The sequence below is a fragment of the Nipponia nippon genome, unplaced genomic scaffold (assembly GCF_047370975.1).
Source record: "Nipponia nippon isolate SJK-2023a ecotype South Korea unplaced genomic scaffold, ASM4737097v1 scaffold_3, whole genome shotgun sequence".
NCBI classification, from domain to species: Eukaryota; Metazoa; Chordata; class Aves; order Pelecaniformes; family Threskiornithidae; genus Nipponia; species Nipponia nippon.
In genome coordinates, this window is record NW_028262347.1 from 117864334 (window position 1) to 117890408 (window position 26075).

The 26075-nt window shown below is 39.3% G+C and overlaps 1 protein-coding gene across 3 annotated transcripts in view; it reads left to right on the forward strand.

Moving 5' to 3' along the window:
• Positions 1-18313: 18313 nt before the first annotated feature.
• Positions 18314-26075, forward strand: part of ATRNL1 (attractin like 1) — a 528683-nt gene continuing 520921 nt past the window's right edge. Inside the window, exon 1 of one of the 3 annotated variants that reach the window (XM_087766532.1) lies at positions 18314-19410. In XM_087766532.1, coding sequence (XP_087622658.1) covers positions 19109-19410 — 302 coding nt within the window. In that variant the 5' untranslated portion in view covers positions 18314-19108. The remainder of the gene's footprint in view (positions 19411-26075) is intronic. The other 2 variants (XM_087766530.1, XM_009476061.2) reach the window with 2 other exon arrangements.

Below are 26075 nucleotides of genomic sequence, written 5' to 3' on the forward strand. Positions count from 1 at the left end.
AGGGACACCTTCCCCAGCTCTGTATAACAGTTTTGGATAATCACTCTCACTGCTGGGATGAATGATTTGTTAGTACTACAATCCGGTAAGTTGCTAGAAACGGTCTTGATTGGAATGAAAAGGCATTGTAAAGCAATTAAGTTCTGACTATTAGCAAAGCTCCCACAGGGAGCATTAATTTTTAAAAGTAGACAAAGACTGCCTTTAGTAGCTGTATAACTGTGACTATACTGAAATATGGAAAAATGCTACAGCAAGTCTACACTGTTGTAGATATTCCTTATCAGTTTCCAGAAAAACATTGTGAAGTTCCAATTTAGAAAAGCATTTAAGCATATGATGAACTTTCTTTCATTTTAACTGGATATAAATGAAACAAATTGCTAAGTCCTTTGCTTAATAAGGAGCAATTTAAGTAGCTGCTTATAGCCCAGGTTCAGATTTCATTGACGTCTCCTTTCCTCTGAATTGGAGCCTTAATCCCCTGAATTGTTACAGTATTTTTGGGGTCTATAATCCAGAAAACTATACTTTTCTTCCAGACCCAAAGCAGCCTTCTTCTTAAAGATACCCATAGTGCGTTTCCATGTTCCTTTCCAGAGCTCCAGCCTTCTGGTCTCTTTAACTTACAGTTTATTTCTCACTCCAAAGGCATGTAGTAATTTAAGCAGGTAATTTTACAACTGTTCAAAATAGTGATTCCTTACTCTACCATTTCAAGAAAAATCCAGTCCTGGAGAAGACAGTAAACCATCTCTGTGCAGGTCTCTACCGCTGATCGTGCTCCGAGGTTGACACTTTCCCTCTCTCCCTCTTCTGTACATCACAGACTCCTGTCGCTCTTATACCCAGTTTCTGTTTGGTCAGTCTCTATTTTATGCCTAGGAAGAGACACTATCATCTTTTATGATCCCACGCTGGGATGGCAGAACAATGGAAAAACATTGCTACCAGTAAAATATGTTTAACTATTTTCAAAATGCTGGAGTGAGCCAACAGTCCGCATCAAAGCCTTTGCGAAGGCATCAAGCCAGTTTCTCAGATTACATTGTTTATAATCTCACTTGGGTTATTTCCCAACAAGTTAGAAAATGTGTGACTGTTTTTGTATCTGAAACAAGTTTGTTCAGTGCTAAAGTGAGAATATGGGATATTTACAAAACGAGGCTACCTAGCATGACTGGCAGCCTAGGATTCTGATTAACTGAATGGTTCTAGCAGTTCTGTTACTGAAGACAGTTCAATCATCTTCTGAATTACACAGGGGTTTTTGGCTTGGGTTTTTTTGTTTGGTTGGGTTTTTTTCCTGGTAGCATAGTTCCAAGCCAAGTGATTGAGCCAGGTTTTGTTCCACGCTACTGGTTCTGAAACTGTCGATGCAGCAGATACGGGAATGCAGGTTCAGAGAATCATGAAGGGATAAATGGGCAAATTTGCTCAATGCTTCTGATTGCAGAGTTCCTTGTGCTGAACATTTATTCTCTGGTAGCTACAAAGGAGAAGCCCAACTATACAGGTACTTCATTTAAAAGAATTTATTATAAGCTGCACTTGAAGTGGATATTTTAGGCTGTTACTTAAAATTCAGAGCTTTATAATTTTGGTTTCAAATCCAAAGAAAGCAGGCACCCATTTTCAATACCTACACCCAATATGCTGTCATGTTAGATACTGCAGCCCTGATTCCAGAGGATGGAAGGTCATTGGCTTCAGTGTTCTTGGAAACAGAGAAGAAAAGGAGTTTGGAAGGCAAAAAGAAGTCTCCAGAAGATCCAGTTTTCATTTTTAAACCAGTAGGTTGCATTTTTAATATCCCACCTTGGTATTTTTTCCTTTGCCATCAGAAAGAAGTATATAACAAGCTCATATACCTTTTAATCTAAGAAAAACTGACAAACCTCACATGTTGAAAACCTGCTATACAAATAGCTGAACTCTTCAGACTTCCAGGAATTATTTCATTACAAGGGTTCTTCTGAGATGCTTTTTTCATTTTAAAAAATGGTGTTTTCCACCTGATGAAACCTTTGGCATTTTTGTAATGTGTAATAAAATAATCACTACCATTGGGGTTGCTACCCATTTTTCATCATAATTAATTTTTTGGGGTGAAATAACTCAATAAATATATTTTTTCAGGCTAAAAAAATTACTCTGAAGAAGAGGGAAAAGAGGAACTTTCTGCAGTGATGTTGGAAAAAATTGTTCTGCTGTTTGCAAAATGCACTCATGCCTTTTGATTAAAACTAAAGGTGAAACACCTGACTCTAGTTTGAGAGCCTTAGAGACAAAATTCCTTCAGTGAGCCAGAGAATGAAAAGAGCGTCAGGCAGCGCTGTGAACTTCTACATGGCCTCAAAAATGTACTGCTCTGGAAGAACCATTTCTAGAAGCATAAGGGCATTTGTCTCCAAACCCTCCTTAAGCCCAGGTGCTTAACTTATCTGTTATCTTTTGCTTTCTTTTCTTACAAACTGATGTCCAGCACAAATTAAACTGAATGCTAAATTCAGTGGCCAACTAGCTATGAACTGGTAAAGTCTGTGTTGAAACAATAACATGTAACAGAGGTTAACTCCATGTGCAGTTACCAGGCTGATGATTCAAGGATAAAAACTAGAAGAATGAGATGTTGTGCTGTCCTTTTAGAAGGCAGAACCCCAGTTTTCATTACTTGTGCTTCCAGAATGTCACTGGCTTTTGAAAATATACAAGGAAAGTACTTCCTTTCCTGCTGTGATTCAGTGTGAGGGATTCCCAACGTCTGTGCTTGTGCTGTGTTGCTCTCTCTAATACCTCTTTCTCTTGAAGAGAACTTTTATACTTGAGAAGAACTGAGTCTCTGGTAATGCAACAGAGCTAAAAAAGGCAAGAATGTCTCTGACCTCAACCTAGGCTTGCAATAAGCTTTGTGGAGTAATTGGTGATATCATCTTGCACCTGTTTCAATTCCAAATGAGCACTAGAACATGTAGTTGCGTAGTTTGTATTTCAGAATTTGCCTATAAGACCTATAATAAAAAGAAACAGTGCAATTGAGCTAAGGAGTGATGTTGAGAACAGTAATGAAATAATGACTTCTGCTGAGATCTTTAGCAACACGTGTTGTCTTCCTATCTACTGAGCCACATGGCTGAAACCAAGACCGTGGATTTCAATGTTCACTAAACCAAGAAGCCTATAGAGTCATTAGATCCTGAATATCTTCATAAGAGGTATATTTGCAAGAACATTTCAAGGTGACATTCTAAAAAAAATGCAAACATCAAAAAGAACTGAAAAGCATTTGCATAGAAATGATCACAGTCATTCATGATGTCCTAATTTGTGCCTATGTTTTAGGATGTTTATGAAGATTCCAGGGCTGATTACTATATTCATTTCATGAAAATAATAGAAATGTACTGATTCTGTGCATTACTCTCTTAAACCAGTCATGAGAAAAGATTTATCTCAGTTATCCAATGGTAAAAATTATATTGCTCAATTTCTTCATCTTTAGCACATGTGGTAACACAGAAAAATCACTTTGCAAATTGCTTTATGTCAAGGGAATTCCAGGCCACAGTAAAGGAGTGCACACTGAAATAATGAAAAACGTAATTTGGGGCGATTCACAAATGGAATCATTAGTGTGTTTATGAATGCTAAACTATAAGTCTGTTACTCAGCTATGGGCTAGTAAATTATGCAGACATATAAAAAGGGAGCATGCTTAACACTGAGGAAGAAGTAGTTTTGACTCTTAGGACATGTTATAACTGGAAAAAATCTTTACGATGGTTGCATTTACCATTGATGAAATAAAAAAGGAAAAAGTTAAAGGGAAAAGGAAAGTGAAATAATAAATTTAATTTTGCCTTAGAATCAATTATCTTTCAGTACGATGGAATAACTGTGAAAGTGGCTTTTGGAACAGAAATGTGAGAGATGGTAGAGACCAGTCAAAGGTCTAGAAAATATGATCTCTGAAGAAAGACTGTGTGAACTGGGGCTCTTTTAGATTAAAAAAGAGAAGGCTATGGCTAGGTGACCTCCTTTCCAGCTTCATATTTCTATGGTAATAAAAGGAACTGAAAGAGGATCACTGTATCGAAAGACATAATCCTACTTTTCAGAAAATGAAAATTACTTCTGCATAAAAGTTGAACTGTCACCTATCCTACAGACTTGTATAAAGAAATAAGGGGACACCAGTGTCTTTTTACTCGCAGAATGAGCAGGAAAGCATCTTGCATGGGATGGCAAGATTTTGTTTACATGCAGGGGATGGGGGTGTTGACTGAATTCTTGCTCTTGCTGGAGTGTTCTTTGTCTATTGTTTTATTATTTTATTAATATTTATTATATAAATATTTAGCTAATAAATGAGATAATGCTTGGAACTATGTATAAACCAGTAAATAAATAACTGTTTTTTAACCATGGGTGGTAAATGTGTTTACAAATATCTTCAGAAGGCGCACCTGGCCACCTCAGCAGGTCTCGAAAACATAACTTTCTAGCAAGACTCCTAATCAATAATGCACATGAAGTATATGCCATATGGCCATATACTTTTCACTGGGATAATAAATGGTATTTTAGTTTATGAAAGTCATTTTTATAAAATGGAAATGACTCTTGCAAACAATCAGACAAAAGGTGGAAGAAAGTGAACCCATTCAAAACTGGTATAAACTAATTAGGAAATTCTTCTCTGTTCACTGTTCTCCAGATAGCCTGTGACAACATTCATGGGTCTTTTTTTTGCTTTGCTTAGAGGAGTGCAGAGAGATGCCTTTTCGTTCTGGGTGGCAGGGGTGGGTATTGCATATGCGATGTTGTGAGAACAGGTAAGCAGAGGGAGAAGATGGATGGAAGAGAGGGTGCATGACAAAGGCTGCTCCAGGTTTAGAAATTAAAGGGAAATAAATGGAACTCTGGGACCTGCCCATATAGAAAATCAGTGGTAGACTCAAGTCTCTTGATGCCTTGTTTAGTGTTTACTCTCTGCTACAGTTTCTCAAAACCAATTGTGTTTATCTTCTTTGACTGTGCTTATATATGTAGGTTGCTACTCTGCCTCCACACTTCCAACTTGTCCAATGCAATGGAGAGTTAGCAGTATAGAAAGTTTTAAATAGATGCTTTTTCAGACCGTGTTCACATTTAGCTTGTTTTTTTAAATATAGCAGGAACACTGAACATGTGAAATTGTTAATATTTTCAGTTGATTAGATGCAGAAACTTTCCAAAGGTTAGTGGTTCTATTTCTGAGAAATTGAAGCAATGATGTGCTTCGTCTTTCGGACAATTGCTGCAGAGACTTGTATAAATCTGGCACATTTGTTCTTGTATTTTTTAATTTTATTCTTGAGATTCTGCTTGGGAAGGAGTTTTTTTAAAAATTCATTATTATTTGATTGCAAGTTGGATGTCAGCCAACTAAATTTTTGAATTTGAAAGAAAATGCAGCATCAGCTTCTCTAGAACTATAATGGAATGAAACCCTCCAAGCACTCATTAAAAGGGCTTCTGACGTCTAGCAAAATTAGATGAGGTGTAAATCACCGAACTACCATATGTGGGTTTGAAATGGAATATTTAATTCTGTAGAATCCAAACCCAAGGCGAAAGAGAAATTTAACTACACCAGCATAATATTTTGATGATGGAAGAAGCAATACCATTTTAAAGGTTTTATGTTTAATGCTTAATTTTAAAAAATGTTTATTGAGGGAATCTCCACTGACATCTACATTGTTATCTGGCATATAGGCAAATGCTTGAGGAATAACACTACAGCACAGTAATAACCTTCCTCCACTGAAGAGTTTCTAAGGGCTTTACAAATAGTATTGGAAAATTCAGAGTGTAGAAGCCTGATCATAATAATTATTTCTTCCCTTAGGTTTCTCCTCATAATTTTGTGCCCTTTGATACAGCTCATATCAGGGGAAGTTTGCTATTGCTCCTCAGTTGCTGAAGGATGGAGTTGGTCCCATTGTGGAGGTAGAAGGGATCAGGAGCTATGAAATAGTCTTGCCTTCAATTCTCCTTGTATTAAAAATGCAGCTGAAAAGTGCTGATTTTTCAATAATAATAACAGTAATACTATTAGTAAATATTTCTATTTCTGTTCTTTCCATTGACCCTTATTGGGATTGGGGCTTCATTATTCTGATGCCATGCAAGTTTCAAAGAAAAAATGCGTGACCTCAAGTCTTTGTAAACAGACATAAGGAAAGGGATGTGGGTGCATCACCTGAACAAATAAATACAGAGAAGAATGGGTCTCACTTTGTTATACATGAAGTAAGTTTGATTTTGATCCCTTCTGGCTCTATTTGAACTATAGCTTTGTGAGATGATATAGTTTATTATATGGTTTTAGAGTAATTTAAGTTGTCAGGCTGTGATTCAGCCTTTAACTGAACTCGAGAATAAAGGTGAGATGGTGTTGTTTTATCATTATTATTATCTAAATGCCTTTATGAAAGCAGGCAAGGATTCATTTCACATGCCACAAAAGTGTAACTGCCCCAATGTGAAAACCAGTTGAAACAGAAAAACATGTTTGTTTTCTTGTTTATATTGCACATAAGAAAGGAATACTTCTGTACAGAAATGTACTTCCTTGTGATGGGATGCATGAATAGACTTTGATTCCTCAAAGAGAACTATTTGTTTGTCTCTTCAAGCCAGACAAGGTGGGAGTAATGAATTACATTTTAAGAGGAATCATTTTGAAGGGAAGGGAGAGATCATGTGAGAAAAACAGCATTTGAAGAAATCTTATGCAGAGTTTCAAATTTATTAAGAATAAAGCCATTCTTCAGAAAAGGAATGAGCTTTGAAAGACTCAGGATGTGCAGGACTGCTGAGAATAAGGAAGAGATTTGGTCCCTTCACATTGTTCTCTGGAGTGGGGAAGTGGAGCAGTGGGAGTGTGTTGGGATCAAAGGATGGCTGGTAATTTATTTTGTGTCCTTTTCTACAGCTACTTTGATATCCAGTATAAGCTGAAATGAATAATGTTCATTTCTTGAGGAAAATATGGTGCATTTGAAAACCAGTGTTTAAATGAGCAATAATCCAGTCTGGCTTCCTTTGTGTTATCCAAAGCAGCAGCATCTTCAGCTTGAGATAAGGGCAGGAAGACTGCTTAATTTCAAAGGTTTTCACTTTTATCTTAGACTGGGAAATCTGAATACTTTAATGGGTTTAGGTTTTTAATTTAATTCCAGGTTGCTCATCATTTCACCTTTCAGCTGGGCTATAGAGATAATTCAATCATATTTCCCTTGACAAGTCATCTGAATTATGCTTATATTTCTCTGCAGATGTGAAAATCAGCTACCATAATAGAGAATGTGACAGACACTTTTGCCTCCCCTCCGTCTTTCTCCCCTTAATTTAGGGACTGTTCTGGTCTTGCTCCATAACGCAGATGTCCTTTGACACAGGCACATGAAAGACAGTCCTTGTATGAAAATGTAATGTGGTACTTCTGCATAGACACAACACCAAAAGGTTTGGAAGTAAGGCCAGAGGGCAGGCATCAGGCAAGAAAGGGATCAAATATGCACAAACAGTGTCTTTTGGAGGTTTGGGGAGTGTGGGCTCTATTTTTGCCTGGAGTTCAAATAGTGTGCTGATCTGTTTACATACTTTCTTCCCTTCATAATTGTTTTCCACGAAGACTCCTTTTATTTTCTTTTTCCAGAGCTATTCCCTTGCTATCCAACATATAAGCAGATCTTAACTTTAGACCCAAATACGTGAACACAGAAGAGGATTCTCTGATCTGATTCTTGATCCCAAATGGGTGATCAAGACAGACACAAATATGAGGTAGTATTTTCTTAAAGTTTTTCTGTTAGACTTTACAAACTAATTTAATGTGTGAAAGGTCTTCTTTTGGAGGTACCCCAACCAAGCTCAAGCATTTCACAGATTGGGGTGAAGGCGTGCTAAAATGAATATCATGACATTTCCATGCTCAGATAAGGTCTGTCTTTTTAATGTTCATCTTCCTTTTGAGGTCACTAAACATGAAGATAATTTTTTTTTCCAACATGCATTTCATCACCTCTGTTTTTATGCTACTCCTGAAGGTCAAGACAGCGACAGCTGCTCAGGCGTTAATCAGTGCTGAACCGCATGGTGCTTCACTACTTTTAGAAGTCCTCGGGTGTGAACTGCTACCATCATCCCACTGAGATGGGATGCTTTCTGCCTTCTTTGCTATAGGCAGCTAACCGTACTACCGGCATTTTCTTCTAGTTAAGAGACAAACAGGCATCAAAGGCACATAAAATACTTTTCCCTCGAGGCCCAGACTGTAACTCCTGAGTTTATTCTCTTTAATTGTAGACCATACAAACCTGTGAAAGCTCAGGGTCTAAACATACCCTTCACATGATATGCTGTTGTTCTGCTGGTATAGTTTTCCGACATTCTTCAGAGAGATGTGGACAATCATTTTTGCCCAAAATACTCACAGGAAACATCCATACTGTCTGCTATTTATAAAATTGGCATTCATTTTATATTTGGCAGGTGTTCATACACAACCCTGGACATCAAACAGCCTTTTATTTGAGGCACTTTTGGTGCCTTACTGAAGATAGGCCCTTTCAGCTGGGGAAGTAACACCATCTTCTTCATATAGGCACCTTCTAGAATAAGGTGTGTATGTAGGTGAGGGTATGTGAACTAAAAAAAAAACAAAGCCTGGAACAATTACAAAATTTTAAAAGTGTGCTACGATGTGTGTGTGTGTGCACATGCATGTTCTGACAGGACCATGTCAGACTAACACGGACTGATGGGTGATGTAGGTAATGATAGTGTCCTTTCGTACGGCATAAACACTAGCCCTATTCTTTACATGAGATCTCTGTACTATGCTGCTTTGATAAAACCATGAATGCTAACAACAGAAAAATTAATTAAAAAAATGAATACAGGTTATTTTCTGGGTGTTTTTTTTTTTTTAAAAAGTAATTCAGGTAATGCAAAATGAGAAAGCAATAGGTGGATAGGTAAAACGTTGAAGAACATTTATTTCAAAATCCATTTTAAAAATAAAGGTAGACTGCGATGTTAAACAAAACCTCATGAACCCATGAGAAACTCCTCTTTCAAATATCATAAACATAGTATTTTGCTCTCTAATTATTGTCAAGAAAGTTTTATAAGCTCTGTTTTACTGTGCTATATTTTGCTTTAAGAAGGTGCGCTCTAAAATTCTCCTCATGTAAAAGTGAGGAGTATTTTGTATCATTTCCTTTAGCCTAGAATTACTTCCAGCTGCTCTCAGATTAATAAAAAAACCTCTGTATTTTTCTAGGGTCGACATGGAAGATAAATAAAAGGCCAAATTTGGATATCACGGAAAAAGAGTATTCAGGTTGATATAAACAACAAATAAAGTGAACGGATAAAGTCAGAATGAAAAATTAAGTAAAAACTTTATAACTTGTCTGACGTTATGGTAGCTCTTCAGTCAGTAAATTATCTGGACAAAGTTTATTACAAGTTATTTTTGGCAGTGAAATTAAATACTTGAATTATTTAAACAGATGGAAAGTGGCTCAGACCAAAATATGATTTTTCTCACTTTGTTTTTTGATAAATGACAAAGCAGTCTTCCCATAGTCTGGAAAAATGAAGGAATGGGAGAAAATACAGAAGCACTAAACACAGTAAGGTTAATTATACTGCTGTGTAAAAAAAGTGTCGTGAAATAAGAATACTCAGCTTCCAAATTTTTTTCAATGAGATTTTATTAAACCTTCATATCCTCAGACTTTTTTATAGCCTGAAGCTATTTGTTTTCACGGCATAACAAAATTATTTGTGGTTAGTGGTATAACCCATCCAGAGTGTTACCTTTGATTATGGGTTCTCGATCTTGATAACTGATGCACAGCTAATAACTTTTCTTGGCAATGATGAAGCCACAGATCTGCTCCATGAGATGTAGTCAAAAATCGTATTTCATAATCTTGTTTTGAACATCATTTTAATATTTAGTATGACCATGTGCAACTCTGACAGAAGTAAACTGTGATACATGGAATTAATTTCAGTGGGCCAGATGCATGCCTCGTCTTGCAATGACAGTGGACCGTTAAAGTCAGCATGGCTGGGAAAGGCACCTGAGAAAATGAAACTCCACCATCTGTCTTTGCTTCAAGCTTGTGAAATTCCTTTTGGAGGACTCAAAGAAGTAGAGCAGCAGTACGAGATGGAGAATTTGGAGAGGAAAATGGGTCAAAAACGATTGACAAGCCATTGTAGTGTGGTATAATCCTTGTGGAAAACAGTAGTCTTCTGATACAAAGCAGTACAGGGGTTACTACTATTTCAAACACAGATCTGTCCCATTTGAACTGAATATGAATATTATCATGCCACTTGTGAATCATTTGGTGCTTCAGCATTTTTTATTTTATTCTGGCTTGCTTGTGCTATTTCTTTGTACTTATCATTATATGTGTGTCCTTCTTTCTATATTTTATGATTTTCTTTTAGATTTTCAGATCGTTGAAGAGTTCTTGATGCAATCATGTTAATTTTTCTATGTACTTCTAATCTCTCTTCCATGTTAGGATAATTTGCTGTTATGCCTTTATCTCTTGCATTCCTTTTTTCCTTATCACTTCTCAGATACTTGCATTTCCCTGAGCTATTTGAAGTCCATTACCCTTATTTTGTTATTTGCAATTTAAAGGAAGAATGGAAGACTTATCATTTTTATGATCTTTTTCACTTGAATTAACTTCCACTTTAAGATTCTCAACCACTTCCTCCTAAAGAATTTGAATTAAATCTAAAATAGCTACTTTCTGTGTAATTTCCTCCACTTCATAAAAGAAAAAAGCGGCCCCTAGCACATTTGAAGAATTGAATAGACAATCTATGTCCTGCCTTACTGCTTTTTCAAACAGAGTCTCAGACAGTTCTATTCCCACCTAACCGCTAGGTCCCACCACGTAGGTCTTTCCAGTTTCTGCCCCCTGGATACCTCCAAGAGCTGCTATATTGAAAAACCCTCCTGGTCAGAAAATCTTTGCTTTAAAGCTGTCATTATGTGCACTTTACTCTTTTTCTCTCCCATATTTCCACTGGTATTCAACAGATCTCCCCGTCACTTTTTCCTAGACTTCAGGACAAGTAAATATGCCCTTCACAAGCCACACCACTTGACTTTTGCCACGTCTGTTCTTCTAGAATATGCAATGCCCTTCCGTAACTACATTCCAGCATTGCTGCTTACCCAGCCACACATCTACAATGCCAGTTAGGTCACATTAGGGCATTAAGCCCATAAGGTCTAGCACTTACATCTCAGACTGCAGTGTTTGTGGTTTGTGCTCTATACGTCAGATGTTTGATGATAGCTCACTTCGCATTCCCCCTTTCTTCTTGCACTTTTTTCCTTTCTCTCCTCTCTCTCCTCCCCGCCTTGGCTTTGACCATACATATTCTGCATCTATACCGTGAGAAGGGGAGGAGGTACAGACTGCAGAATTTTTTCACTGGCACCATTTAAAACTAGTTCAAAGCCTTGCTCATGAAGAGCAACTTGCCAGGCTGGTAAGAAGGTTTTCCTCAGCAGTTAATCTTACAGCCAGCTGTCCTGCATGCCCACCTTCACACCGCCTGTGCAGCCAGACCTCCCCCCTGGCATGAGCTGGGCCTTTTATCCCTCCTGAGAGCACAGATATAAGACCAGCACCTCTACTCGTAGCGTCTTCAGCCTCACTCGTATCGTACCTGCAGTAACACCAGTGACCACATATAGAAACAGGACATGCCACATGCAAAGATGCATTGCTCTTTTGTGGCAATATCTGTATGTCTAGGTATGTCTAAAACTTGTTACTTCAGGGAAATAAGATAATTCTTAAACATGATTACTTCTACCATTGTTTCAAACTGCAGATATGGAAGGTATGACTTTATATCTTCATGAAAATTAATGTCTTAAGCTAACTAAATAACTGCTTGTGTGCTTGTCAAAATATATTTGTACATGAGACTTATTTCTTTAAATTACTGAAAATAATTTCATTGAATTAATACAGTATTCCAGTAAGATTCGTGACATATAATGTCTGTTTTGACATTAATACTGAGGGAAAATTTAGTCTACTCAATTCTTTTTTGACATCTGTACAGCAGACAGGACAGGGATCAATGCATGCATAGCCTCTCATTTTTGCCAATTTTATGCAAATCAAAGGGCAAAAAGGAGCGTCATTTTATTCCATTATTCCATTATGCCTAGTACAATTATTGTTTCATTATCCTTGTTGCAGCCTATTTGATGTACTTGTTTTTCCATTTTTTTGTAAGTATCACTTTCCAAAGTTTAATAGCACAACTACTCAAGTATTAACTGAGAAAAGAAAAAAGTAATTTTTTTAAACACATAAAAGGGAATGAACAGGAAAATTCACTGGGCTCCAAAAGTAGTAACTGGAAAGGAAAATGCGATTTTAGGAAAAGCAAATAATTTTGTCACAGTGTTCAGACAAAATTTTGAGAAATTAAGTATTAGAGAGGTTGCTACAGTAGCAATTGTTAAAAGCTTTTTAAAAGAAGAGTAAGAAATCAACATGAGATTATATTGAAACAGAATCACTAAGACTAGGCAATATCACTCCAAAGGAGCTGAACCGTGTTATAAATATAAAGATGTAAACGTTATTAATCAAAATGCTGATTGTACCGTTGATTTAACAGTTAAACAACTTCTTTTTTTTCAAAGAAGTGAAATTTGTCAGCCTGAAAATATGGACTGAGAAGTCATACTTCAGTAGCCTTAGAAGAAATTGGTATAGGACTTAAAAAGCTCTTCGGTAAAGTATAATGTGATGAGGAAAAAAACAGTAAGTCACTAATAATAAATGCAGTCTTCCTAAGTCTTGCAAAGAAAAAAATAGTGGATAAGAGAAAATTGGAACATGCGGTTGATTTTGATTTTAAAAATCTTTTAGTAAGACCTTTTTGGACATTTTGGACATCATTCAGCAAACAGAAAAATGTGGAAACCTCTGCTAAATTCTGAAGGAGGGATGTAAATCCCAGTAAAGTCAATGGAATTTCATTACCATCAAATAAATTTTTCAGCATTTTGCTGAAACTTATGAATAAAAAGAACAAATACAGAAATAAAGGCAGCACTGGTATGAATCCTAAAGATCATTTCCTGATTTAGAAAGAATGAGAGAAAATAACTCAAAGTAAATGCTTTCTCAGCTAGAAAAAATCTAATAGCTGTGTCCCTGTGGGATCATTAAGGGTATTGGATAAATTCAGTATACCTACTAATGATGTGTAAGAAAGGTTGAATTGTGAGATGGAGCTTTGCTGACAAGGAAAAAATGCCCTAGCTTAGTCAAGATTAAGCAGGATTGTGAGAAACTCCAGAAGGAATAGCAGTGAAAATGAAATGTAGCAGAATGGATGCAGAAGAATACTCAACAGAAGGGACATTTGCAGTGGAAAATGTCAGTGTTTTCCAGATAATTTATAATATATTGCAGGATGCATCAAGGTTTCAGCATGGCGTACAATTACACGTCTATTCAATGGAAAGACATCTAAACACTTTTTATTTTAAAAAAATCAACGGATCATACTAAGAGTCAAGATCGATGTCAGCAGATTAATTCAGTCATAGATGGAAAGGCTATCCGGTATAGCTTGGCTATTTAATTTTTAGCATGTGTACAGAAAGTATATAAAAACATAATATGACTTTATGTCCTGGTTCGGTAGACTTTTATTTGACAGCAGATAGGTGTTTCAAATAACGACAATGTCATTGTCAGTGCTGCTAGAACTTGGTTTTGTCTGGTCTCTCTGTTATTCTGAAGCCTCTTTCATCTTTAGATGGACCCGAAGCCAACTTGTCAGTTACCCTGTTATTCTTGAGCCAAAGTCCACAATTTAAAAATAATTGTGTAAAAATTTAATTACTTTTTTTCCTGTTGAAAAAATTCTGTGAAGGAACAAACATTTCCATAAAAGTTTGACTCTTTCTTTGTAGAATAGATTTTACCCTTCAGCTTATGCACGTGCATAAAAAATATAGAACTGACCCAAACGTTTTTTTCTCCAGATATTGGCTTTTGATAAAATAAAATAAAGATTAATTTCCTCTTCCTTTGTTTTGTAGTTCTTTTGGAGTTTGTTAAGCTTTCTACATCATTGACTGTCTTTATTGTATGGTATTTTGCTTGCCAATACTTATTGGAGATGATGGTAACAAACATGACTTACTGCTGTAGCAAAATGCATGCATGGCTGTTAAGAAAGGTAAGATTTTCTATCAAGGTTTCATTTTAGAAGGGTGCCAGTGAATCTTCTGTGAACTTTATTTCTTTCTAAATTAAAAAAAAAAAAAGTAGGAAAGGGAAGGCTTATATTTTTAATCTTATAAAATTGCTGCCGCCCAAGAGTTGACTTACTGGATAAGATAAATATGAACACAGAATTGTAACACACATTATTCTGTTAGCACTAGAATCTGCTGAGTAGGGACAAATTTGTTTTACCTCATGGAAGAGACTCGTAGTTTTCATAATATCAGAAAGGGTTATATGGAATGGCTCAGGTGACTCAGTGTCACTCAAGGAAAAATTAGCATGGAATTTAGGAAAAGAAGCCTTATGTTGTCCTCCATCCAAAGTGTTATGTGCATATTTGGGAAGAAAAGGGAAAGCCTACAGCCAAGTTATACTTGTAAGGTTCAGTAAGAAGCCTACATGCTGCACACCATAAAGCCTGTACATTGCTCCGATGTGTTAAGCTCGAACAGCTCTTGAAACTGTATCAAATCACTCTGCAGCTATTACCGCCGCTACAGCAATCTACATGCTAGTTTTACCAACATGCCATAAGGCCAACTCAGCTCTGTATATCCCTGCCCAGAAGCAGTGCAGAGCTTGCCCCCTTTTACTTAATGAGTCTGATAATGCCTGTCCCAGTGAGAAGGGAAAGGGCATGGAAAATGTTTGTTTTTCTTAATATCCTTGCAAAGAGGTCAACCACGAAGCTAATCTTTTTTCCTCCCTCTTCTGTTCAGCTAGTTATATCATTGTTCTCAACATCACTGCAAAAATACATCTGCACTAGATACCCTAAATAGGATTAAGCATCCTTAAGGAAAGATGTCCTCTGCAGCAAGGTTTGATTGCTATCAGCCTGTAGGAGAGGGCCAGCAGAGCAGGGAGGGGTGGGGGTGGGGGGGGTTATGGAGGAGAGGATGGATCCTGCTATATTCTTCTCCTCAGGGTCTTGCAGAAATTCTGAACAACTGAAGAAGTCTGTGTTTGAGGGCTGTTTCCCTTTATCCACTCCACCCTGCCTCACAACAGCAACCGTATAGATCTTTAAATATACTTGAAGCTGTTTTGCTGAATGAACACAAATGTATCGGTATTTTTCTCCTTGCATACTAGTGCTTAGGTTTTGATAGTAACAGCTACGAAGCCTTTACACTTGTCCTTTTAATTTTACTTTCCTACTGTGATGGATGTTTTCTTGGAAGGTTTTGTTCACATAACCTTCTACGTCACTACTCTAGTCTGTCATCTCATCTGTTTTTATTCAGTAACTTAAAACTTTTGATAAGTTATTCAAATGCTTTCAAGTTGTAAATTCTACCCAAGACGTTTTAGTACATTAGTCCTTTAAAAGTGTAAACGATTTCTGTGTCAAGAACCAGAAGGATGAAAGGTGTAAAATGTTACACTTCCAAGAAAAGTGGAAATTACAGATATGCATGTAACGATGAAAGGATTGACAGATCTGACTTCTCTCAGCCAGATCTGTTAACTTCATCTGCCACCAAAAAAATCCCATCAAATCAGCATAGAAGAGAACCGATATTGGCATTTGCACATCATTCATATCCTAGGGTTATGAAATATCTACTGCACTGATGTGGCATACAGCAGCCAAAAGGTTTGCATTCCCTCATTTTTGTAGCTTGTTACATTTAGCCAGGACATAGCTGTCCAGTGTTTCCTCCTCACTGTTCTAAATCTAGAAACCTTTACAGTTGTGTTTAGGTTTTTAGTTATGGCTATTTATGCAGTAAAATTGCTGTCATACTATTCTCTGCACCTCTTATAACAATCTTAGTCCTTTTCTGATGGTCTATTTGTGTTTTTCCTCCAGCTTCACAGAATTACCTAAAAAGCAGTTTAAGTTTGCCCAATGTAAATTTGTATTTCTCTTCTCTTGTCCTTTTTTTTTTTTTTCACTCATTACTGAAGAAGACATTTGACATTTAATGGACAAATGCACACCGATCATTGTGCTTTTGAATAGATGTCTTGCCTGGTAAAGGACTGTTGAGAGCTTAGCTTTGCTGTGAATGTTAATTTCAATGATTTGGCTGACTTCTGCAGATCTGAAGCAAAATCTTTCTTCAGTCTGAGAAAAAGATAGTGCTGGCTTTAGAAGTTTTTTGGTTGGTCTAAAGGAATTGAGAAAGTGGAGGAGGAATGTATCTCCCTGCCATGGTAAGCGAAACTATTGCTTAAAGTGTTTCTGCGATAAAAGAACACAAGACACTGACTTTGTGTCTTGGACTGTAATCTCGTATTAACTGCATTTCTGGTCTCATAATGTTATTTAACAGAGGGCAGTTGTTCAGCAGCCTTAATCACATGTAATACTGTACAATTAGCAGGCTGTTCAACAAAAGCTTCAGCCTCAGCTTTTTTTTCATAAAATATAAAGCAGCAACACAATTTCCATTTCCTCTCGTTGCATGAACTCACCAATTCATTACAAAACACATACAAAGAGACGTCTAATAGCTGAGAAATGTGTCTGACCCAGAACAATGAAATGATCTATCGCAGCTCTGTGAGGAGGACAATGTACAGACTCCTGGATGGAGAGCGCCTGTGGTCCTCCTGACATCCTCTGGAGTGAAACGGGACAAATCACTTTTCACCTCGGTTTTCCCCACACACTTGCAGGTATTCCCTCCATCAAGACTGTACACTCCTTAAGGCACAGACTGTTTCTCTGTGATGTTTGTACCGTGCTTAGCTCTGACATCCTGATCTTGGTTGGACTCTTGTATCACAGAAAGTACAAATAGATACTGCTGGATGTTACTGTGCTCCTTACTGTAGTACTCATGTACTTTGATTTTTTTTTTGGAAATTCAGGTGAGGGTTGCAAAAAACAAGTTAAACTAAAACCCAAACAATTCCTCCACACTCCAAGGGCAAGAACTGCAGAATCTGGAGAAGGGTTGATTTGGATCTGATTTCAGGCTCTAACACAGGGCGCTTTGGACCTATCTGTTTTGAGATGGTACCAGGAGATGAAATTAAATGCCTTTTCTTTATCTTCTTGGAATAGAGACATCATGTCATAAATTCTCAATTTCAGCATTAGGAGAAAGTTTCAGAGGGTTTGATTGCTGTTATTTTTTTCATTGCTTGACAGCAAGGCTCATTATTCGTTTCTTGTAAAAAAATCATGAAATGAAAACAGGTTATAGCAAAGTTGAAAAAGATGAGCTGTGAACGGCACATTTTGCAGAAGACAGGACATTTTAGGCAACTTTATTACAACGATTACTTTCGTACAGCTCTGTTTACAAGGCTAGGAACTTTTGTTACTGCTCATCAGGCTGTAAGCGGAAGGCAACGTCTTGATTTGAACTGTAAAATGAGAAGATGGAGTAAATCTTAGGAAGGTAGGGGTTTCAAAACGATGTGTAACATCTCCTCTAGTATTAACCGTCATGAGTTCAAAGAAAACCGCCTCTGAACTTCGCAGGACCTGAGGCATATACCGGCGCGGCCCGGCCCGGCTCCTGCGGAGACGGGATCAAGGCAGCGGGCCGGCAGACAGCAGAGCCCCGGCGGCGGCCCGGAGCGCCGACCCGGGGGCTCCCACCGTCCCCCGCCCCCGCTAAGGGAGGCCGGCGGGGCGGGACGGGTCCGCCCCCGCCCGCTGCCCCCCGCGCCGGGCCGCAGGGCCCCCGGGGTCCGGGCGGCTGCAGCTCTCCGCCGGCTTTGTGCAGCGGGAGGGCCCAGTGCCGTTTCATCTCCCCCCCGCCCGGTGTTTTTCTTGAGCGTGGGCGGGAGGGGTTTCTGCTGAAGCAGAGAGCGCAGGCTGCCGCGGCTGGGCGCGGGGGCAGGGGCGGGAGAGGCGTGCGGGGCGCGGGGGCTGCCGTGGGCGATCACCCCGGCTGCGCCGTCCCCGCTCCGGGCGGAGGGAGGGTGGTCTGCCGCCCTCCCCGCGCCGCCGGCCGGGCCGGGCCCCCCTCCCTCCGCCGGTGAGGGAGGGACGGATCCAAACGGACCGAGGGGCGGGAGGCGTTAGAGCGAGCAGGCGGCTCTGAGAGGAGATGACAACTAGCCTTTAAAAATGGCTGCTTGGAAGCTGTCAGCTGGGACGCGGAGGGGCTGTTCACCCTACTCCCGCCTCCCTTCCCTGCAGGGCTAATAACGGAGAGGGGATAAGAGCTCCTCAGCCCTTTCCTCGCCGCCGAGTCCCCCCACCCCCCCCCCCCCCGCGCCGGTGCGGGATGCCGTAGCGGCTCCGGGGCCCGGCTGCCCTCACTTCCCATCTGACTGACTGACTGCCGAGAGGACGGCGGCCCCCGCCTCCCCGCGCTCCTCCTCGCTGCCGCCTGCCTGTGTGCCGCGGGCAGAGGGACTACAAAGGAGAAGGGGGAGTCGGGGGGCTACATGATCGAGGGAGGTGTGTGTGTGGTGTGCAGGCCGGTGGGGGGCATATCTGGCGAGGAGAAAACACAAGGTCAAGCAGCAGCTCGCCTCCTCCATGGAAGAAGACGGGAGCGATGAGCCCTGAGGAGGACGACGAAGAGAAGGGGAGGATGGCTGAGGGCTGCCGCTGCCGGGCTGCCCCTCGGGAGTGACGGGGCGCGGAGGGCTGAAGGGGCCGGAGGAGGCAGCGCTGGGGTCGGGAGGGAGGAGAGGAAGGCGAGAAGGAAGCGGGGGGTTTGAATCTCCCTGGCTGGATTATTTCCCCTCGGGGGAAGCTGCCCCTGCCCGGGGTGCGCGGGCGGCGCTGCCGTCGCTGTCCGCCGCCGGCCGCGCCTCGGCCCATGGCCCCCGCGGCGAAGATGGACCCGGGCAGCGCTGCCAGGAGAGCGGGAGCTGCCCCCCAGCCCCCGGGCGTCTGGAGACCTTTCCCCTCCTCCTGCTGCTGCTGCTTCCCCTCGTTCCTGGATGTGAACAGCTGGCTGCTCTTCTACGGCTTCTTGTACCTGGCCCTCTACGCCCAGGTGTCCCAGTCCAAGTCCTGCGACAAAATCTCCTGCTTCTCGGGTCATTGTGTCAACTCCACCTGTGTCTGCGACCAGGGCTGGGTGGGAGACCAGTGCCAACATTGCCAGGGCAGGTTCAAGTAAGTCTCTGCTTATTACGCTTCCCTTTTTCTCCCCCTACACCCTTTTCCTGTTGTTTTCACTTGCCTGGGTTTGGTTGTTTTTTGTGTTATTTGGGGTTTTTGTTGTTGTTGTTGTTGTTTTTTGCATGTGTCTGCTATGATTTTGTTCATGTGTGGTGGAAGTATGTGACAGAAGTTAAGGATGAAATAGGGTCCTGCACCTCCTGGTCCCTCCCTCTAAGAACACAGGACGCAGTCCTCTGATGGAAAATTGCACCTGCTGACTTACCGCTGAAAATGGGCTGCTCCACTTGATGGGAACTGAGCGACAAGGAGAAATCGGCCTAAAGCTGTGTCGCTGCTGTCCCTTCTGGAAGTGTCATGGAAATGATATGTGCGCTTCATGGGGCTGCCCAGGGAGCAAAAATTACTAGTGGATTTGAATGACTTTTTCCTTCTGGAGAGTGAAAGTGTTTTGCTCGTTCCAGCCTCCCTCCCTTTCTTTCAAGTGTTTTAGTTAAGTGGGCATTAGTCAGGCACATTCAGGGTTACATAAGTAACTTAGTGAAATGTACATCGCTCATGACAAGGTTTGCAGGAGAGGAGAAAGTGGTGAATGTAGAACAATAACATATTTTTGCAAAGGAGTGAGTGGTCAGCGAAGCTAGAACTACCTTCTTCTTAAAAGTGGATGTGATACCGAGTCATTGATCAGTGAGAAGGAAGCGCACCCTGACACTTGCTTTTCTATATGTAGTGGAAAAGAAGACTTAATTTATAGGGCTGTCACTTCCCCCCCGCCCCCTTTGGTATCAGTGTAGAGACTGGCTGTGAAGAATACTGTTTGCTGTTATTTCGCTATATAACCTTGGACAGGACATCTCATTTCATTCCCTTGTAAAACAGCCCTTAAAAGCTGGAACTCTATTTATGAAGTATATTGACATATAGAGCTGGAAAGTGTTCTAATATCTAGCTAACACCAATATATTGGTGAGGCTGTGTCTTACAGAATTCAAATTCTATCTTTGGAAAGTACTTTAATAGGTAAAAGTATCAATAATTGTCTATTTTAAATTGTGTTTAAGTTCAGTTTTCCCTTTGGAGTACTAAAATTAAGCTATATAATAGACATCTCTTTTAAACATTTAATCCGAGGTCACTCACCCCTAAATAAACAAAAAGTAAATCCAGTAACGTGTTAGCTTGGGAAGTTGAGTAGCTGGGAGTCAGACATGTTGGTTGAAGTAATGTGCATGCTGCAGAGGAAGAAACAATTCACTGATAATATCTGGTGGATTATTCCATCAGTGAGTTTAAAGGTAATATAAGGCAAATATAATACAGTTTACCTGCATGTGAACTTGGTAATAAGATTTTAAAGTTGGTCGTTTGTTGCCTGTGTGTATTGAGGATTTGGGGTTTGTACTGCTCCGGGCTGTGGAACAATGGGCTAATTCTGTAGGGACAGAGTGAGGAGAGGAGGCCCAGGTGAATCTTCTTTGTGTGTGCTGATCTGCAGGAGACAGGCTTGCAGAGCTATTATTTCCTTGCTTTAAAGAGATTACTTGTATCCTTTGTCTGGATGCCACTCACAACAGACCCTAATAGTGCAAGGGCTGCAGCAAATTTTCATTTCTTAAATTTCAAAGCTTGTTGTGAATTAGTATGTTCTCTGAATGGTTACTGGAGCCTTTATCCAGTCCTTACAGGTATTTCCTTGATTATCTGTTAAAACACTTGTGTTTCTTTACATTGGTTGTATTTGTCGGGCGAGGAGGCACAGTAGTTACGTTTTCACTTCTGGCAGAAAGTTAATAATCCATCCCCACCTAGAGGAAGTTCTGCCTGAATGTTGAAAGGGCACCTCTTCTGAGCTCGGCTAACACAGTGCTTAATTGATGTGCTGTTTAGGAGTTTTGGTGAAATCAAAATAGATTTTTTTTTTTTTTTATTAACCCCTCTATATTCTTTCATGCTTAGCTTCAGAAATGACAGTGATGCTTGCATTATGATTTTTATCTTGAACATAAGCTGTTTCTATTATTTTGGAGACCTGTTTTTACTGAGGACATTTTCATACTGGTATCTTTGATAGCTCATCTTTATTCTTAGAAGCAAAATAGACTCTGCAATGAAAATAAGCATTCTAAGATTTAAAGCTTTTCAAGTCCTGTGAGTTGGGGATGGCATGAAATATGTTAATGTGTGTTACAATGCGAGCAGCAACTCTGAGTGGTTGTATTTTGAATCCTGAAAATTCAGATGGGTGTTGAACGGGTGATGAGTCAAGTCTACGTATTTACAACTGAAGAGCTGGAAAATGAATGTTAGTCTGCCTTATGGCCAGGTGACTGAAGACCTTTCTGACTTCTGTGGCAATCGATGGTTTGACTTATTGTCGTGGAACACTAGCGTATTGTTTCTGTTTGTCTGTGAAGCGTGAGCATCTGCTTTATGCACAGGTAGCCAGGGCTGGGCTTTTGCGGCAGTGGTACTTTCATTTGACAAGTTATGTTGGTTGTATATCACTTTTGCAGCAGTTGCTTCTGTCAGTAAAAATTATTATGAAGAATGTTTCAGAATGACATAAAGATTGAAAAGTGTGTTTGGCTATTATAACTGCATTAACAATTAATTTATGGGTTGTAGATACGATCTATACAAATGTTAACAGAACCTTGTGTATTATTCTAAACGTTTATGTTGTTTCAAAGTTTCAGCAGTTTGAAGTGCCTGGGTGTGTCTCTGTTACGCAAGATTAAAATTGAACTTTCAATGACGTAAATTGGACACATGTAAAATCTGTTTTCTGTCACTAGATTATTTGAGGAAACAGATTTTCAAGGGTAGGCTTAAAACACTTGAAAATAAAAAGGTCTTTATTTTTCTTCATATAAGTGAAGTATGGTTATTTTTGCTCTTCTGGGAACGAGTGACTTACATTAGGAAGCATCAGAAACATTATTGTAAGAGAAATACTCTACCTAGGGGTAACTTGGGGCCATTAATTCTTTGGTGAGAGATGTGTAGTATTTTTTGCTCAGTTTTATTTCTTTTCTAAACTGAGAAATAACATAATAGAGAGACATCAAAAATAGTTGATCAATCTTTGTAAGCAGGTGTCAAAATTAATTGACAGTACTATAGTAACCTTGCCTTATGGTAACCTTGCCTTTTCCTTGTAGGAGAACTACTGAGTAAGTAGACTGCTTTGCAAATGTTACTCTGGACTGGGTGAAAGAAGGGTGGATAGGGGAAAAATGGGCAAAAAGATTCTCTAGTGCTATTTTATTACCCTTAATTATCAACTTTTGTATTTACTCCTTGTATTGTGAAGCATGTGGTAACTCGTTATATAAATGGAAGTGTTGTTATTCTCACTGCATTGCATTCACATCCATGTCAGTCACTTTTCAGAATGATCTAGGCCTCATCTCTGCCTGACAGTAAATTATTTTACTCTCTGTTCAGGATGGATATCTGAATGCAATTCTGACTTATTTCCTTCTCTCTTAAACTTTTTTTTTTTCTTTTTCCCTTCAGATCTGACAGAATGCAAAAACTTTTTTTTTTTTTTTTTTTTTTACCAAAATAAAAAAGGGAAATTTAGTTATAAAAAGAGAGGGGAAAGGAATTCTGTCTGCCTGCCTACGGGAGACAGGTTGAAAGACAAGAAAGCCAAAGGGTGAGCAGGTTCTGTTTTCATAGTAGGGAAGCTTCAAACAGCACAGTTCCCAAGATGTAAAGAAATAAAGCATAAAAGCACAGTGTCCAGTTTTATTCTGATAGATTGATTTATTAAGGAAATGAAGCTTTTAATGCTACATCTGCCACCCTTTCTTCCCCTATCCTATACCTTTGAATTTGTTGGTCAGGTACAGTTTTCACGATGATATGAGTTTGGGCAGAAGGGAGAGGGAAAGTCTGCCCAAATGAGTTGTGTTATGAGACTCCAGGGAATTCAGGGAGACAAACATTATGAATGGCCCAACTGTAGGAAAAGCTGCAGTCACAGCTTTTACGTATTTAGATGTCAAAGTCAATCAATCTTGAGATGCAGCAGTACAGGAAAACAGGTTTCATTAGTTTTGCTACTCACAGAATGACCTCTTAGAAGGAGAAAAAAAAAGTTTCCTTCAGGTTGGAGCAAAACGTTACCCCTTTCCCTAGCTCTGGTTTGTACACTGGTGGGTGGATGAGCATTAGAGAAAAAACTGTGCATGAAACTGCTCTTCCTCTTGAGTGTCTGAATGACTAGAAATATCCAGTCTTCTAAAATACTGTTTTTAAAAAAAGTACAGTGTGTCTTCAGATGGTTATCATTGTTTATTTGATAACTTGTGTGTCCTAATTGGCATATGTAATGAAGCAGACTGTACAGGATAGGTGAGCACCTTAGAGTACCTATGCTTCAGTTAATCTGCTTTGCCTAGTCCTAGATATCTAGTTGTTGTCGAGAGAGTAAGAGCAAATTGATCTGTTTGATTATTAAACCTTGTCTCCAGATGTTCTTATTACACTTCTAAATTACCTCCTGCATGTTCTCCTTAATTTCTAGAGTTCCTATAAAAGATTCTGTGTTCTTCAAGGACTAAACAATTTCCAAGTACAAGCACCTTCACAACTGAAATGTTAAAAGTGTATCAAATTTTATTATTCCAGGCAAAATCCTTATTTCTGTGTAAACCTCTGAATTGTGCTGTCTGCAGAATGACTCATGCAAGGAACGTGTCCTTAAATTGCAGATTGTAAATGAACAATAATGCTGTATAAGAAACGATCTTTAGAGAAAAGTTAGTTTTAGCTGCAGCCAGTTGAAGTGCATGCTGCTGTGAAAAGGGGTGACTTTATCCTTCACGCTTCTCTTTGATTACATCTTTCCACTTCTTATGTAAGCATTAATATTCCTGCTGAGAGTTGAAAAGCATCAACAGGAGCATCTCTCCCCACCTCCCAGCCAACTTTTTTTTAAGCCGGCTCAGTTTCCTCATGTTACTTCACTTGCGTAAGTCTCTCGCTGACCCAAAGGAGGTAGCAGGAATGAGCAGGTGTGGATGGGAAAAGAAAATTGTCCCTTAGAAGTGGTACAGGCTTAGTTTGCCTTAACTTTAATGTGAAACATCACCATTAAACTGGTGCAACTTTATTTATATTATTATTATTATTATTATATTATTATTATTATTATTATTATTTTTATTTATTTATTTATTATACAGGGTGAAATCCTGAGACAGGCTATCACTTGCAAAACTGTCTTTGTCATCAGCATGGCCTGCATCTGATTCAAGACATATGCGTAATTATTCTTATTGACATCAATGGAATTGTGTGTGAGATTTTACACCTGCAAATTGCCTTTTTACAAGTCAACATGTGAATGTTAATATAATTAAACTAGTGGAAATATCAATGATTGTTATTTTATCCTTATAAAATGTGATCTTTATTTAAATTGATTTTAGTGGTGATGCTCTGAAAAACTTCTTCCAGTGTGAGTTATTCTCTCTGTCTGTATTAAAATTTTAATATACAATGATAGTTCATATAATAAAGAGATTTTGAATTTAAGGGATACATGTTTTTCTTCTAATCTTGTTTTGAAATGTAGAAGCATAAGCCATATGACTATGCTAAACTCCTCCTACAAGCTAAACAATCTGAACTGAAAAGTGTTTTTTTTTAAAGGAAAGCATTTTTTTTTGAAAACTTTAAAAATATTTTTATTACTGTATTTTTTGTTGTTGTTTAATACTTCCTCTATAGAATCATTTAGGTTGGAAAAGACCCTTAAGATCACGGAGTCCAACCGTTAACCTAACACTACCAAGTCCACCACTAAACTATTTGAATGTTTTTTTAAATGGGTTTTTATAGACAAGACCAGAAATGAACTCTCTGATTACCTGTTCTTACAGTTTGTAAGGTTGCTCTTCTTATGCAGGCTGTAGGGTAACTCAGGCTGCCCAGGGAAGTGGTTGAGTCCCCATCCCTGGAGGTATTTAAAAGCTGTGTAGACGTGGTGCTTAGGGACATGGAGTAGTGGTGGCCTTTGCAGTGCTATGTTAACAGTTGGACTTGATGATCTTTTCCAACCTAAATGATCCTATGATTCTGAATTAATTCCTGTTTGAGTTGGACATGTGCTTTAGAAAAGCATCTGTATGTGTCTGAAAACACTTCCACTGACTGACAGCCCATTACAGACTTTCAGAATTCTTCCATTGCTTAGTTATCCTCACTGTTTTCTATAACCAGCAAAAACAAATGCATAATGCCCCTAATCCAGAAAATCTACCCTCTCTCATTTTTTGTCTCTTTTAGTTGCCCTATTTTCTTGTGTTTTGAGTAATGCCTTCATTGCAGAGCCTTCAGTACGTCAGGTCTATGTTCCCTGTGTAGGTGAAAATATGGTCATCTTTTCCTCACTGAGAATGGAGGAGGAGTGTTCCTTGAGTCATCTCAACATAAAACAAGTTTTTCCATCCTTGATTACTCTCTTGGTTTTTAGCCTTCCCTATTTTATCTGCCTTCTTGAGCTACGAATGCCAGAACTAGATGCTTGTCTTTTGGTAATGGTTGTACTGGTGAAATGTAGAAGCAGAGTAACCTCTCCCCTGCTGCTTGGTGTCCTGCTGCGTGCAGCTGCAGAGAGTGCTTCGAAGCTTAGCGCTGTGCTG